Source organism: Palaemon carinicauda, chromosome 10 (assembly GCF_036898095.1).
Source record: "Palaemon carinicauda isolate YSFRI2023 chromosome 10, ASM3689809v2, whole genome shotgun sequence".
NCBI classification, from domain to species: domain Eukaryota; kingdom Metazoa; phylum Arthropoda; class Malacostraca; order Decapoda; family Palaemonidae; genus Palaemon; species Palaemon carinicauda.
The window spans coordinates 127,726,610-127,743,990 of record NC_090734.1 but is presented as its reverse complement, the minus strand read 5'-3'; the positions used below and the strand labels follow the sequence as shown (position 1 = coordinate 127,743,990).

The window sequence follows — 17,381 nt, the reverse complement described above, 5'->3', positions numbered from 1 at the left end:
AGCCTCGTAAACACAAGAGGAGCTGTGCTTAGGCCAAAGCACAGGGCTTGAAACTGGTAGACCACCTTTTTGAAAACGAATCACAGAAAAGGTTGGGAGTCCGGGTGGATGGGGACGTGGAAGTAGGCGTCCCTTAGGTCTAATGAGACCATCCAGTCTTCCCTTCTGACCGCTGCTAAGACTGACTTTGTGGTCTCCATGGAGAACGTCTGCTTTGTGACAAAGACATTCAGCGCACTGACGTCTAGCACCGGCCTCCACCCTCCTGTCTTCTTTGACACCAAGAAGAGGCGGTTGTAGAATCCCGGAGATTGAAGGTCCGAGACTTTGACCACCGCTCCCTTCTCTAGTAAAAGAGACACTTCCCGTTTCAAGGCTCGTCTCTTGTCTTCCTCTCTGTACCTGGGAGAGAGATCGATGGGAGACGTTGCTAGAGGGGGTTTCCGTACAAAAGGGATCTTGTACCCCTCTCTGAGCAACTTCACAGATTGTGCATCTGCGCCTCTCTTCTCCCAGGTCTGCCAGAAGTTCTTGAGTCTGGCTCCCACTGCTGTCTGAAGATGCAGGCAGTCAGACTCTGCCCTTATAGGACTTGGATCCTATCTTCTTTCCTCTTTTCCCTTCGGCACGAGCACCTCCTCTGCTGGAGGCTCTGCCACGAAAGGGCGGAATAAAACGGGACGCTGGAGTGTCCATCCTTGGTCTAGCTGACAAGGTAGGCAAAGGGGGAGCTTTGCGAGCGGAGGACGCAACAAGATCGTGAGTGTCCTTCTGCACCAACGAAGCGGCTATTTCCTTAATCAGGACTTCTGGAAAAAGGCACTTGGAAAGAGGAGCAAAGAGAAGCTCAGATCTCTGGCACGGTGTAACTCCAGCTGAAAGGAATGAGCAGAGATTTTCTCGCTTTTTAAGGACTCCGGACACAAATGATGCAGCAAGCTCATTAGACCCATCACGTACGGCCTTGTCCATGCAGGACATAATGAGCAAGGAAGTCTCTTTCTCTGTCGAAGAGATCTTCCTGCTTAGGGCTCCTAGACACCAGTCTAAGAAGTTAAAAATTTCGAAGGCCCTAAAGATTCCTTTCAAAAGGTGGTCCAGGTCCGAAGATGACCAACATATCTTGAGCGTCTCATGGCAAGGCGGCGGGGAGAGTCTACAAGACTTGAGAAGTCGCCCTGGGCAGAGGCAGGAACTCCCAAGCCGAGAACTTCTCCCGTGGCATACCAGACGCTCGATCTAGAAGAGAGTCTAGCAGGGGGAAAAGCAAAGGCTGTCTTCCCTAAACTCTTCTTGGACTGCAACCATTCTCCTATCACCCGCAAAGCTCTCTTGGACGAGCGTGCGAGGACGAGTCTAGTAAAGGCAGGAGTGGTAGACGGCATGCCTAACACAAACTCTGAAGGCGGAGAACGAGGAGCCACAGAAACAAACTGGTCCGGAAACAGCTCTTTGAAAATGGCCAAAACTTTTCTAAAGTCCAAAGAGGGTTGAGTAGACTTAGGCTCGTCCAATTCTGATTGTGGTTCATCTATGTGTGCAGCAACATCATCATCAGAAAGTTCCTCATCCGACAACTGATGAGGAAACGGCAACGGAGTGGGTAACGGCTGGTTCGCTGAGTCCGGTCGCACTGGTGCATGCGTGACTGAGCCGGACGCAACGTCATGGAACTGCTGCCCAGTCTGTGAGCTGGCAACAACCATGGCAGCGCGGGGACGCACAGCGTCTACTCCAGACTGTCTGGACTGATGTGGGTGCGCAGTGGAAACCACACTGGGTTGCGGAGGTTGACGCACCGCGTCAAAACAAAGCAACTCTGACGGTTGTTGAACATCCAGAACGTCAACAGCAACCTCCGTGCGTCGCTTAACGTCAACATGCGGCTGGCAGATCACACTGGAACGCATGGGTGGAGGAACTCTCTCAACTGGTGTGCGTGAGAAGGTTACCTCAGCGTCCACAGGACGCACAACCGATCGCGTGAAGGGTTGTAGGCAAGGTACTGCACTAGCTGGTACGGCAGCAACCTTCTCCGCACGAAAGTCCTGCATCAGAGACATAAGTTTAGACTGCATGTCTTGCAGTAGAGACCACTTAGGGTCTACGGGAGCAGGTGCGGCGACAGACGGTGTTACTGTCTGAAGCGGTACCGCTTTGCCTCTCTTAGGCGGTGAGCAGTCATCGGATGACGGCAGCGAGTCCGAACTGACCCAGTGGCTACAACCGGGCCGTTGGACTTGTGCTGAAGGGACCGACTTACGTTTTAACGGTCGCGAGACCTTGGTCCAAAGTTTCTTGCGAGAAACACCTTCAGAAGACGAGGTATAAATGGGCTCTCTCGTCTTAGTTAGGTAGGAGCGATCTTGGGTAGATACGCCCGATACCACGGAGGGAACGTCTGTTCGCTGATTAAAGCCTCTCGAACCCATGCGTCGTACGACATTGCTTCTCCCCTGGACTTGGGAGCTTGCAAGAGGTCCCGGACTAGGAGGACGACAGGCACGAACAGACGAACCCTCAAGCGCAACACTATCCACAACACTATCACTCGGCACTTTAGCACTTCCCACTGCACTTTGGCACTTAAGCTCCTTCACATCCGCCATGAGCTGATTACGGTCACTAGCAAGGGACTCAACTCTCTCACCCAGAGCCTAGATGGCACGCATCATATCAGCCATCGATGGTTCCTGAGTGCCAGGAGGGGGGTTAGGAGCAACTACTACAGGGGAAGGAATAGGTTGTGGGGCATGAGGAGAGGATATATCAATAGAACGAGAAGAACTTCTCCTAACTCTATCTCTCTCTAGCCTACGTGTATACTTTTGAAATTCGATAAAATCGAATTCCGAAAGGCCAACGCACTCCTCACACCGATCTTCCAATTGACAGGTTTTATCCCGACAATTGGAACAAACAGTGTGAGGGTCGATAGAAGCCTTCGGAAGACGCCTAGAACAGTCCCTAGCATTGCACTTCCTAAATTTGGGGACTTGTGATGGGTCAGCCATTTTGAATTGGTCAAGGGAAATTCCAAAAAACTATCAAAAAGTCATCAACAAAGAATCCGTTATCAAAAAGAGTTCAAGGATTTGTGTGAAGGAAAACCCTGCACAGCGAAAGCTCAAAACTAGAATATAGTACTTCACCAATTAGATGTGAAAAACTCCAGTTTAGCAACAGCGAGTAAAGTACGTCTTGTCGACACCTCGACAGAGATAAAATTGAGTCTTTGTTTACATTGAGAGCTGGGTATCTGGTCGACAGATGGCGCTGTTGGGCACACCCGCAACCTGTGTAGCGATCGCTGGCGAGTTTTTTCCGTACAGTTGTCTGTCGAGCAACAGAGTTGCAGCTATATAATCACCGGCTAAGTTAAATATTGAAAAAGAGAAAGTTTTTATAAAAATTGGGTATGAAGAGGACTGTGTAGTAAAGAGTGGAAAACACAGATGACAGTCTGAATATAGTACTGTACTTGCAAAAGTATCATGCAAGGCTTGAATGCATTATTGTAATTTTTATTTGAAAAAAAAAACTATTGTGAAGTTATGGTTTCTTGAGATTTATATTATTGTACCGTATTTGCCAGTGATGTAAGACTTCCTACAAGGAGTGAAAAACATCCTGTGGTATTGTCAAAAAGATAGTATTGTACAATGATACATGTTAGCCTATGTATGTTTATGTTGTTCGTGTCTGTTGTAAACGAACAACTTTTAATTTTAAGTTTCTGGAGAGGAGTTGTGATATTAATTAGTTGTGGTTATTTCTCCTATAATTTTGAGTGTATAAAATATGTTTTCACTATAATTAGTATTTTATAGCATAGAATTATTTAAAAAATAGATAAGTTAGGGTCATAAGGAAATATAACTGTGAATGTGTATAATTGTATGTATGTGAGTATAGTAAAGTATAAGTAGTAGTGTGTTTGAATCTGATCCATAGTAATCTTTGACCATGACAACAGGTTGAGAAGGATCAAATCTGCAAAGATTAAGGGAGGATTCACTGGACTTCCACAGTTTAAACAAAGGGAACAAGAGATGTCAAGAACTTGTGAAGTTCATCATTACTGAACAATGGCTGCTTGTATGTTGTCTAAAAGTGGAGGCATGTCAATATCATCGTCATACCACTAAAATTAACAAGCTCAGTCTTCCCCGGCTCATAAGAACTGTTAATGTGATCAACCATTGAAACATACTTTCCCATTAGTGGTACAGAATGAAACTCACTCTTCATAATTATTATTCAAATCGCAGAAATGCCTCCGACTTGATACAAGGTAATGGGGAACATGATCTCCCAGAATTAACTCCTATGCACATTCAGGCAATAACTTTAAACTAAACCAGGTGAAGACACGTTTGATCACTGACAGTCGACAGACTACTGTAAACTGAAAAATGTATTTCTTTATGCGACAACCTGGGCTTCCTACCGCTTACTGCTAGAGGGCTCTATTTTTTTGTCAAGTTCATGTATTAGTTGAAACGAAAGAATATAGGAAAATCTTAAACATCTTATTTACTGGTGTGTTGAATAAACCAAGATTCTGGAGAATAAGAAATATGAACATCAGGGGAGATTTATAAAAATAATTACTGTATTGTATCTGTAAAAGTAAGCACCTACATTAGCAATGTTCATGTATGAATGGATTTTTGTGTATTTAGGTACTGTACAACAATCAAAATTGGTACAGTATTAGTAAAATTGCACAAGCAAAAAGGAAGTACAGTATTAATTTTGTCTACATCTAGTAAAACATGTAAACTTGAAAAATTCAGACAATTAAATTCAACAAACCTTTAGATTTGAAAATGTCAGCCTGGAATCCTTCCAAGTATAAGTTGTTATCATGTCAAAGGCATACATGAGGTCAAGTAGTGAGAAAGCCCTGATAGAAGTGATGTTTATCTCGACACCAACAACAACTGCTGTGTTGTTAGCCTGTTGAGGGGGTAACTGCGTGATGTAGGATTCAGGTATCTGAAATATACCCCAAAGTGGAAAATTTTAAACACAGAAATTCACTAATAGTAAGTCAAAATTTAATAATGATTTCTACTGAGAAAATTTTTGGTGGTATGTATGTACAGTAAAAGAATACTAAAATTGGTGATGTTATAGGTTATACACTCATGAAAAATCACAATTTAAAGAAAAAACTTCTTTGTTGGCTCATTTATGAAAATAGAAAAATGATATTTTAATTATAAAATAAATTTTTGAATATACTTACCCGGTGAATATATAATAGCTGCTACTCAGCGGCTTGACAGAAAACACACTCAAAAAACTCGCGAGCGATCGCTATGAAGGTTGCGGGTGTGCCCACCAGCGCCAACTATCGGCCAGATACCACTCTTGCATGTAAACAAACCCTTCAATTCTTCTCGTCCCGCTGCGTCTCTATTGGGGAGGAAGGGAGGGCCTTTAATTTATATATTCACCGGGTAAGTATATTCAAAAATTTATTTTATAATTAAAATATCATTTTTGGGCTCAAGCCATGTCGTCCTGATGGAAGTTCCTTAAAGGCAGCTTCCTAGGGTATATTACAACTACGGCGATATTCCCAGAGAATTTACCTTAAGGTACCCAGAATTCTAACTCCTGGAGCGAGTGTCCCTAAAAAAGACCTTAGGGATATCGTAAATATCAGTGGACGTATTCTTGACACGCCTCATAGCAATCTATACCCCGAACAGAGTTAACACTTCGTAGGGGTCAAATGGCAAGAAAACGAAAACGATAAGAAAGGGGAGAGCCGTTCATTAGGCATCTCTCCTCCCCGTTTCGAAAGCGTGCCCTGCGCCGCTCGCGGCGCCATCTGTATTCCTTTTTGCGTAGCTATACGACTCGGTGTTTTTCCCTGTATTACTACCAAAATCTTGGATTTTCTCGTTGATAATGCTTTCTCCAACTTCTTCTGCCTCGGATAAGTTGAGTACTATTTCTTTTATGTATAAATGTAGGCTCTTGTTTAAAATTAAAGTAATTAAATGAGTTATCTTTGATACAAGAGCTGTTGCCTGCTGGAGGCATCATGGATGCTGTCGCTCGCTAGAATAGGTTTTATTTGTTAGCAAGAGCGACGTTCCCAGCCCCTATGCGCTTTAATAATTAGCTACTTAGCTTATTTAGGAATTCTGTTATGATGCGATAGTAGTGTGCCTGGCGGAAGTTTTGCCTAGGCTGACCAACACTAGTCTTCGTAGGCTAGCTGTTGGCCCATGTACTTTCTGCATGATAATTAGTCTTCCAAGTGTGATTTTTTATTGCTTTAAGCGTTAGGCAACGTTATACATATAAGCCCTTTTCGAGTACTTTCCAAGATAGTATTGGTGTGAGTTTCGGTGAATTAGGTAATCGATTCTCTTAATGCCTAGGCTAGGTTGTCTTAGGTCATTATAATATTATCTGTTTCCCCGTTTGCTCCCTTCTCTTCGGGGAAGGGGCAAACCCTTTCCCTCTGTTTAAGCCTTAGGCTTAACTCTAGTGGTTTGTTTGAATTAAATTTCAAATATATCTATGCTGGAGTAGTACTGTACCTTCCTGTTCCAACTAAATTGGTTCAGAGGGGGACAGTACAGCAGTGTATTAGTCTGAGTCTGGGTTGGTCTAGCATGGGGCAGAGTCTCCCTTGCTGACTGACACGGGCATAAGGGGTTTATCCCCCTTGGATCACCTTGTCGGGTTCCAGTAGTGATCCTTTCGCTCGGTGACCCCTCAGACTTGTCCTCTTTGCCGTTCTGGATTCGGGATATGTTCCCTTTTCTGGAATAGCAATTCCTTCCTTGCCTTGGGTTTAGGGAGGCAGCCAGTAGTGCCGGCCTCCCTCTCGGGTTTTCTCTGGCTGAGATGAGCTTTCTTAGTTGGGATTGAACCTTAACCAAGGCAAGGTTGGATAGGACCCTCTGTCCTTCTCTTCTATTTTTCCTGTTTCCTTTGTGTCAGTCGTCCGCATCCGTACCTAGCCTAGGTTAGGATGGGGAACTGACGTGGTCCCCTGTCGGCCGGCAGAGTGTGCCGACCGGCAGAGACCCTTTCTTTGAGTGCTGCCCGGTCCTTTCTTGGTCCCTCCACCGCTGCCGTCTGTAGATTCAGTAAGCAGCGGTTAGGAAGCCTGACTTAGAGTCTCCCCTTCCTCTCGGCACTCTTTCGGGTGCCGGGCACAGAGGCTCATAGCCTCTTAGCCCGGCACTCATTCTGTTGTCTTCTTATGTGTTGTCCTTGCCGTCTGCCGGCCTACAGGCCGGCCGCCGGTGGGGGGGGTGTTCTCCAGTTCTCTTGCTGTCGGTCGGCGGTGGTTATATACCTTTGCCGGCCGGTCTCTTGCTCATCTGCCGGCCACTATGAGTGGCGGCCGGCAGCCGAGCGCTACCTGGTGTGGAGGCCAGCCGGCAGGGTTTGCCTACCGCTGCCGGCCGGCCTGCTACACTGCCCGGTTAGCCGGCCACTAAGAGTGATGGCCGGCAACACAGTGCTAACCGGGTGGCTGCGGACCGGCAACCACTGCCGGCCGGTTCAGGCATGGGATCTGGAGTTCTCCCCAATAGGGGTGATCTGAAGTTGTGTACTTGAGGTCTACATTTTGAAAAACGAGGGGGGGGGGGGTTGCCGACCGGCAATAGCCGGCCGGCACACCACCCTCAAGTACTGTATCAGTTCTTTCTTGAGTGGTGTATTCAACCAAGGGAGACCATGATATAGTAGGTTACAACACTGTCTTTTCTAACTTACTTGTGTTACTTTGTGCAATCACTTGGTGTCGCCTTACAAGGATAAAAAGAGAATTCTTTTCATCCCTGGCCAGAATGGTAAAATTTTACCTTAGGTGTGAGCTACACCTAATTTCCTTGGGAAATATGATCTCTGGTTATTCTAATAAAGAATAACTACGTGGATTTGGCTGGTAGGCTTCCACAGGTGATTGTGTGGGTTTTACAAGTAGGTGTCTTTCCCTTATTCTTTGTGAATACTCATATTTACATGTGAATTGAAATTCACTTGATATTCATGGAAATTTTCTTCTTTTACAGGAGGAGCATCCGAAGTGTGATAGTGTCTTCTGCAATGTCCGCAGCAAGAACTTTTGCGGACATGCCTCGTGTAGGAGGCACGCGGCTTGCGCAGCCTCCAATGATGACCATCGCTACTGGGATCCGCAGGTATGTGCAGTATGTACTAACCTGCTATCAGAGGCTTTTGAATCCCCTAGGTCGGCGGAGTCAAGGGATGCAGCGAGGGAGAAGCTCCGCTTATGGATAAGGGGTTTTCAGAAGAACACCACTGGACCTTATCTTCCTAATGAGAAGATGAGGGCATACCTTTTTCCCAAAGCTTCCACTGACGCTGTTGTCCCCCAGCCTCGGCCGGAGATCCCTCTCGTCCAGATCTCAGTGGAGGAGGATGTTGCTGATGCCATGCAGGACATCCAGTTGGATGACAAGATGTCTGACTTGTCCGATCGTGCGGAACAGGATCTCCTCGCAGAGGGTGAGGAGGAGGATCAAGATCCTATTGCCGTGGAGGAAGAGGTTCCCGTACCTTCAGACGTTCCGGTTCAGATCCCTGAACCTATCCCCTCTACATCGTCCGCTCTTCCAGCAGAGCTGGGACAGGCTCTCTCTTCCATTGTTGGTATGATCCAACAGATGCAGAGGGAGAATAATCAGAAGGCCGCTACTTTGGTGCTACAGATGCAGAAGATCACAGCATCACGTGGACCTCCAAAGAAGCTCAACGTGAAGGACCTTCCTCTGTGCTCGGATGCCAACCCGTGGAGATATGCCAAGCACATGCCGATGACGATCGGGAAGATCGTCATGTCGGAGAAACTGGGCTCAGTTCCCCTTGAGGAGGTGGAATTCTGGCCCAGTAGAGGGGCCTACCCGGACTGTTATGTCCGTCTGAAGAAGGAGCCGGCCTCGAAGGAGGAGACGGAACCGAAAGAGGTGATCATCCTGGATCACTCCAAGGCCCAAGCTACCCTAACAGCTGCATTGAAGGAGAGGGGGTTCTCAAACTCTAAAGTTGCTGCTTTGAGTAAGAAGCACCCCTCCTTTGTATCCTCCCCGGCTAGGGCCTTTCCCTTTATGCAGAAAGGGTTCGCGGCCGTCTTGAAGGCGGTTGAAGCTGGCAAACCGTGTCCATCTCTGGAGGAATGCAAACCACTGTCGTTGGCCTTGCCGCTGGATAATAAGGACTGGAAGGAGGTGCACCTCACTTTCTCGGTTGGGAAGTTGGACGCCGACATTGCAGGTCAGCAGTTCGGCGAAAACCTTCCCAAGTTGTCGGAATTCCTCCTACGGAGGGAATTGGAAACAAAGGAGCGCCTGGCAGCCTCGATGTCTCTCCAGACCAACATGGAGACAATGGCTAGCGACCCCAAGATGCCTGAGATGTTTATGGTAATGGCCAAGATCCATCTGGCCACGGTGACTAAGGACCTCTATTGCTTTGTCAAAGCGAGGAGGGCCTGTAGAGAGTTTGTTTTCGCCTCGGCCACAGTGAGGCATGAACCCAAGAGGCTCATTTCATCCAGCATCTGGGGTAAAGATCTTTTTCCCAACGATGTGGTCAAAGAGGTGGTGGACAAGGCAGCCACTGAGAACCGTAATCTTCTCCTTAAGTGGGGCCTGTCCCTTAAGAGGAAGTCTTCTCCCGATGAGGGCCCTCAGCCGAAAGGAAAGGCGAAGAAATCGAGGTTTTCCTCCCGTCCAGCCAAACCTTTCAGACCACAAAGACAGCAGCAGCAGCAGCCAGCTTTGCCTCCGGTACCACAACTGGTAGCCCAGACCCCGACCACCTTCCAATGGGTACCCCAAGCCGTGTCATCAGCATCCCCGGCATTCAATCCAGTGTTCGAAGGGCAATCGACCACGTTTCGTGCAAAGCCCAGAGGTGCAGCCAGAGGTTCGACGAGACGCCCCTCTAGGGGACGAGGATTCAGAGGTGGTCGCGGCCAGGGAGGCAAGACTGCAGGGCAGTCAAAGTGAAGTGTCGCCGGTAGGTGGGAGACTTCAGTATTTCCGGGATCGCTGGACCTTCGATCCCTGGGCCCACAGCCTGCTCAAAAATGGACTGGGTTGGAGTTGGTACAGTACTCCGCCCCAGTGCCCTCAATTTTTCCAACACTCCACCCCCGTTTTGGAGGAGTACATCCAAGATCTGTTGGAGAAAAAGGCGATCCGGAGGGTAAAGTCCATCAAGTTTCAAGGGAGGCTGTTTTGTGTTCCCAAGAAAGACTCGGGGAAACTCAGAGTCATTCTGGACTTGTCACCACTCAACAAGTTCATAGTGAACCACAAGTTCAAGATGTTAACGTTACAACACATAAGGGCCTTACTGCCCAAGAGGGCATATACCGTCTCCATCGATTTGTCAGACGGATATTGGCACGTTCCAATAAGTCGCCGTCTCTCCCCCTACCTAGGATTCAAGCTACAACAAAAACTTTATGCTTTCAGAGCGATGCCCTTCGGGCTAAACATAGCCCCAAGGATCTTTACGAAGCTTGCGAGCGCAGCACTCAAACAGTTACGCCTAAAAGGGTTCCAGGAAGTAGCCTACCTGGACGATTGGTTGGTGTGGGCAGCATCCAGAGCGGAATGCTTGCAAGCTTCCCTACAAGTGATTCAGTTCCTGGAATATCTAGGTTTCATGATCAACAGAAAGAAGTCTCGTCTTTCTCCAGCTCAGAGGTTCCAGTGGTTGGGAATTCACTGGGATCTAGTGTCACACCGTTTTTCCATTCCGATGTCGAAAAGGAAGGAAATAGCGGGGTCTGTCAGGAGACTTCTAGGTTCCGAGAGGATATCAAGACGCGAACAAGAGAGGGTTTTGGGCTCTCTTCAGTTCGCATCAGTAACAGACCCAGTGCTAAGAGCACAGCTAAAAGATGCAGCGGGAGTATGGAGAACCTTTGCATCGAAAGAGCGAAGGGACTTGAAGAGACCGGTTCCACTTCGGCTACGTTCTCTTCTCAGACCGTGGTCTCAAGCCAGTCGTCTAAAGAGGTCACTACCTCTTCAACCCCCCCCCCCCCCCCCGTCAGTGACAATCCACACAGACACCTCAAAGGTAGGGTGGGGGGGTCACTCCCATCGGAAAAAAGTGCAAGGGACCTGGTCCAAGCTATTTGGGACTTTTCACATAAACTTTCTAGAAGCTATGGCAGTGCTTCTTACCCTGAAGAAAGTATCCCCACGTCACTCGATCCATGTAAGGTTGGTACTGGACAGCGAGGTGGTAGTGAAATGTCTGAATCGGCGGGGATCGAGATCCCCACCTCTCAACCAGGTAATGTTAGCCATATTTCGTCTGGCGGAGAAGAAGAAGTGGCACCTGTCAGCAGTTCACCTTCAAGGAGTCCGGAATGTGACCGCGGACGCTCTATCCAGGGTTACACCGATAGAGTCAGAATGGTCCCTAGACGCAGGATCATTCTCCTTCATCTTGAGACAAGTCCCAGAACTGCAGATAGACCTCTTCGCGACGAAGGACAACAAGAAGCTGCCGAAATATGTGTCCCCATACGTGGACCCCTTGGCGGAAGCAGTAGATGCGATGTCCCTCGATTGGAACAGATGGTCCAGGATCTACCTGTTTCCCCCTCACAATCTGATGTTGAGGGTCCTCAACAAACTGAGATCCTTCAAGGGAGTAGCAGCAATAGTGGCCCACAAGTGGTCGAACAGTGTATGGTTCCCTCTAGCTCTGGAACTACGACTAGAGTTTCTACCACTCCCGGACCCAGTTCTGTCCCAGCAAGTCCAGAAGTCGACTGTCTACGCTTCATTACAGAGAACCCGGACCCTGCAGCTCATGATTTTCTCTCCCTAGCGGTGAAGAAACGGTTCGGAATCTCGAAAGATAGCATCGACTTCCTGGAAGAATATAAGTGTAAGTCTACTAGAAGGCAGTACGAATCAGCATGGAAGAAATGGGTAGCCTTTGTCAAAGACAAAAACCCGCAAGAGATCTCGACGGAGTTCTGCCTATCCTTCTTCATCCACCTCCACGGACAGGGGCTGGCGGCTAACACGATTTCTACATGTAAGTCAGCTCTGACAAGACCCATTCTATATGCCTTCCAGGTAGACCTCGCTAACGAGATGTTTAATAAGATTCCGAAGGCCTGTGCTAGGCTTAGACCATCAGCTCCTCCAAAGCCTATTTCGTGGTCGTTAGACAAAGTCCTTCATTTTGCCTCATTACTGGATAATGAGGAGTGCGCATTGAAGGACCTGACTCAAAAAGTGATCTTCCTTTTTGCCCTCGCCTCTGGGCCAGAGTTAGTGAGATTGTGGCCCTCTCGAGAGAGGAGGGCCGGGTTCAGTTCCTGGAGGGGGGAGAACTGAACCTGTTCCCGGACCCTACGTTTCTCGCTAAGAACGAGTTGCCCACCAACAGGTGGGGCCCCTGGAGAATCTGCCCTCTGAAAGAAGATGCATCTCTATGTCCCGTAGAATGCCTAAAGGTCTATCTTCGTAGAACTTCAGACTTCCATGGGGGCCAACTATTCAGAGGAGAAACATCGGGCTCGAATTTATCTTTAAATCAGCTTAGGGCGAAAATTACATATTTTATTCGCAGAGCGGATCCTGACAGTTCACCCGCAGGTCATGATCCGAGGAAAGTTGCTTCATCCTTAAACTTCTTTAACTTTATGGATTTTGAACACCTTCGTTCATACACTGGCTGGAAGTCTTCCAGGGTATTCTTTCGCCACTATGCTAAGCAAGTGGAGCAGCTAAAGAGGTCTGTGGTAGCAGTTGGTTGCGTCGTTAACCCTGCTGTTTAACTCTGCGAGGAACAGTGGAATTATTTGGGACTTTGATTCTTGGGTGAGTGGATAGTTATATGCGTTGATATAACTAGTAGTGAAGGCTCTGGGAGCCCACAGTGACTGTTCCAGCATTATGGTGATGGTAGCACAAGTACAGACAGGTGTGCCGCGCGTTGCTAACGCTAATGTCAGCAGATAGTAACATGGACGTTAACTTTGATCCCTTGGTATGCGACAAGTGACCTGATTGTTTTCTTTCAGATAACCATTCATCCATGCACTACGGTACTTGTGTAAATTGTTGGTCATCCACCTATCATATGTATATATTTATGGTAACCATGTCTATTTATTGTTACTCAATAAACTTGTTCTCGGGAACCTTGCGTCTCCTTCACCTATATTGATTTCATGTTAATTATTGAGCATTTAGCCTATGTATATTAATCGGGGATATCTATAATAGCCTATTCCTTAATGCAAGCCTTATTGCACTGGTTTATACTTTCCTTAGCATAAAGGGCTCCACCCCTCTCTGAGGACGGTGGCGGCAGCAAGTTTAATCCTACGCAGATATAACCTTTTTGTCTATTTTACTTCGACCAGGGTGCTGGTCGGGATTTTTTTCCTTGGATGCTATAGTTCCGTAAAGACTATGCTTTACTTCATATAGAGTGAGACCACTATATTGTACTGGCTGGCGAGTGATTCATACATAGGTATATGTACTCTTCGTTCGTTTCTAGAGTCTAGTAGGACTCCTCCCTGTAGGGGGCAGGAAGCGCTTTCATGGCTTATGATTAGTGAAAAGATGTATAACGGTAACATCTTAGGTCTTTCAGTCGAGTTGACTAAGAAACATTCCTGAGGAGTACGGCACGTATTGAGAATCCACAGATACAGTAATGCTCTGGTATACTTCCATCAGGACGACATGGCTTAAGCCCAAAAAACGGATTTTGAGTGAAGCGAAAAATCTATTTTTGGGTAAGATGGCCATGTCGTCCTGATGGACCCACCCTGTTCCTTTTAAAAAAAAAAAAAAAAAAAAAAAAAGAGAAAAGGGTTGTAGGACCCTTCCCTACATACAGTATCTGTAGCACCTCGTGTATTGCTACAAGGAATACAGATGGCGCCGCGAGCGGCGCAGGGCACGCTTTCGAAACGGGGAGGAGAGATGCCTTATGAACGGCTCCCCAGGGTTGCCAAATAACTTGACATCCAAACCGCGGTGCAAAGCCTCAAAAGTAGCGGCAGTTGCTTCAAAAGTAGCCCAATTATAGTAACTTAGCCATCATTAAATTGGTACTAAAAACTACTGATATTATATACTATAGAAATAAATTAGTGGGGAGGGGATCGAAATCAACCAACTAAGCTTTTATAGAAGAGTATGATATCGAAAAATTTACATAATTTTTATTCAAAAATACAGAAAATAAAGCCGTATATTTTTTTTGCGAAATTAAATACTAGTTGAATGACATTTAACAAAATTAAAATTAGCAAAATAAAAGAGATTTGTTGTTCATTCAACATAATCATAAAACGATTCAATTAACTAAGTTTAATATAGTATATTTACATTGGTGATTGTATTGTTTTAGAATTTATTCAATTAATGGAAAAAAAGTTTTTACAACAAAGGTTCAGTTAGCAAACGTGGTTATGGTGACTCTTCGTCCGATGAAGTTAGTTCTGTCACAAAAGATTTAATGAATTAGCTAATACAGACGTCAATTATCATGTCTTCCTTTATAATGTTATCAGTATGCTTAATAGCCTTGACCCAATTTTCCTTGCAAATCGGAAACAAAGTCGGTTTGGATATGTTGGTCGCATCTGTGACACGTTTGATTGCTTGGTCAGTTACAAATTAACAGTTTCCTTATCCTTTTCCCACTTTAAAAAAAAAAAGCTGATAGACATTGTATGCAGGGTTAAAATATGTACCATAATTACGGTACATGTACTCTTCAGGGCTTGTGTACCAGTACTCAGCAGACAATGAAGCTATGAGTGAAGAATCTGACCTGGGTTAATACCTGCACATTAACTGATTTAGCGTGTCGGTTAATCTTGTTTTTGACTCTACATCGATGGTTTAAACTGTCTGTGAACTATTGAGATTTGAAATAGAATAATCGATCTACATTTCCACTTTGAAATTATTATAAAAGAAATTGCATTTGTAAGGACCATTTAAACAATTTATTGGCGCCGCGGTTTATTTCTTCCAGAGTAGCCCAATTTCAGGCATTTGTTGTTGTTGGGGTATTAAAGCCAACACTTGTTGGCACGGGCCTTTCCCTTGGTTGGCCCGTATAACCCGCGGTAAGGTGTTCAAAAGTAGCCCAATTGGGCGGGTAAACCGCGGGTTTGGCAACACTGCGGCTCCCCCCTTTCTTATCTTTTTCGTTTTCTTGCCATTTGACCCCTACGAAGTGTTAACTCTGTTCGGGGTATAGATTGCTATGAGGCGTGTCAAGAATACGTCCACTGATATTTACGATATCCCTAAGGTCTTTTTTAGGGATACTCGCTCCAGGAGTTAAAATTCTGGGTACCTTAAGGTAAATTCTCTGGGAATATCGCCGTAGTTGTAATATACCCTAGGAAGCTGCCTTTAAGGAACTTCCATCAGGACGACATGGCCATCTTACCCAAAAATAGATTTTTCGCTTCGCTCAAAATCCGTTTTTTAAATATTTAACTTAGCCGGTGAATATATAATAGCTGATTCACACCCAAGGCGGTGGGTAGAGACCAGAGTTAATTAAGTTTACAGCGTATAAGCTAAGAGTTTTTGACAGTTATCAATATAACAAAACCAAAATATATAGGTACCTGGTAAGGAAGTTGACTTAGACGATTACTCTGCCTTGTAAGTCTGTCTTCCTCACGAAGCCCAGCGATCCTCTTAGGATGCTGAAAGACTCCCAGGAGCTGAAGTATAAAGGGTTGCAACCCATACTAACAGGACCTCATCAAACCCCTAATCTGGGCGCTCTCAAGAAATGACTTTGACCACCCGCCAAATCAACCAGGAAGCGAAAGGCTTCTTAGCCTTCCGTACAACCCATAAAACAATATCAAAAACATTTCCAGAGACAGATTAAAAAGGATATTGGAATTAGGGAAGTGTAGTGGTAGAACCCTCACCCACTACTGCACTCGCTGCTACGAATGGACCCAGTGTGTAGCAGTCCTCGTAAAGAGTCTGGACATCTTTCAAGTAAAATGACGAGAACAACGACTTGCTTCTCCAAAAAGTCACGTCCATGATACTTTGCAGAGATCTATTTTGCTTGAAGGCCACGGAGGTTGCTATAGCTCTAATTTCGTGCGTCTTAACCTTAAGCAAAGATTGGTCTTCCTCACTCAAGTGGGAATGGGCTTCTCGTATTAAAAATCTGATAAAATATGACAAAGCATTCTTTGACATAGGTAAGGATGGTTTCTTAACCGAACACCATAACGCTTCAGATTTACCTCGTAATGGCTTAGTACGAGCTAAATAGAACTTAAGAGCTCTAACAGGACATAACACTCTCTCCAGTTCGTTGCCTACGATTTCTGATAAGCAAGGAATATCAAAAGATTTAAGCCAAGGACGAGAAGGCAGTTCATTCTTGGCCAGGAAACCAAGTTGAAGAGAACAAGTGGCTTTTTCTGACGAAAACCCAATGTTCTTGCTGAAGGCATGAAGTTCACTGACTCTTTTAGCCGAGGCCAAGCACACCAGGAAAAGAGTCTTAAGAGTGAGATCCTTCAGGGAGGCTGAATGTAATGGCTCAAACCTGTCTGACATGAGGAATCTTAGGACCACGTCTAAGTTCCATCCAGGAGTAGCCAAATGACGTTCCTTAGAGGTTTCAAAAGACTTAAGGAGATCTTGTAGATCTTTATCGTTGGAAAGATCTAAGCCTCTATGCCGGAAGACCGAAGCCAAGATGCTCCTGTAGCCCTTGATCGTGGAAGCTGAAAGGGAGCGAACTTTTCTCAGGTGTAAGAGAAAATCAGCGATTTGGGCTACAGAGGTACTGGACGAGGATACAGATGCTGACTTGCACCAGTTTCGGAAGACTTCCCACTTCGATTGGTATACTCTAATGGTAGAAGCTCTCCTCGCTCTTGCAATCGCACTGGCTGCCTCCTTCGAAAAGCCTCTAGCTCTAGTCTTTCGATAGTCTGAAGGCAGTCAGACGAAGAGCGGGGAGGCTTTGGTGTACATTCTTTACGTGGGGCTGACGTAACAGGTCTACTCTTAGAGGAAGACTTCTTGGAAAGTCTACCAGCCATCGAAGTACCTCGGTGAACCATTCTCTCGCGGGCCAGAGGGGAGCAACTAACGTCAACCTTGTCCCTTCGTGAGAGGCGAACTTCTGCAGTACCTTGTTGACAATCTTGAATGGTGGGAATGCATATAGGTCTAGATTAGACCAATCTAGAAGAAAAGCGTCTATGTGTATTGCTGCTGGGTCTGGGACTGGAGAGCAATAGATTGGAAGTCTCTTGGTCATCGAGGTTGCAAAGAGGTCTATGGTGGGTTGACCCCAAGTCGCCCAAAGAC

At 46.1% G+C, this 17,381-nt stretch overlaps 2 protein-coding genes across 3 annotated transcripts in view; one reads left to right on the top strand and one right to left on the bottom strand.

Annotated features, from left to right (window-relative positions):
- The window catches only part of LOC137648736 (protein abrupt-like), a 322,135-nt gene that overhangs the window by 147,039 nt on the left and 157,715 nt on the right, over window positions 1-17,381 (top strand). The gene's annotated exons all lie outside the window — the stretch shown is intronic.
- LOC137648734 (acetylcholine-gated ion channel acc-4-like) overlaps window positions 1-17,381 on the bottom strand; it is a 70,642-nt gene that overhangs the window by 25,492 nt on the left and 27,769 nt on the right. For both annotated transcript variants that reach the window (XM_068381801.1, XM_068381802.1), the window contains one exon: window positions 4,819-5,001. In XM_068381801.1, coding sequence (XP_068237902.1) covers window positions 4,819-5,001 — 183 coding nt within the window. The remainder of the gene's footprint in view (window positions 1-4,818; window positions 5,002-17,381) is intronic.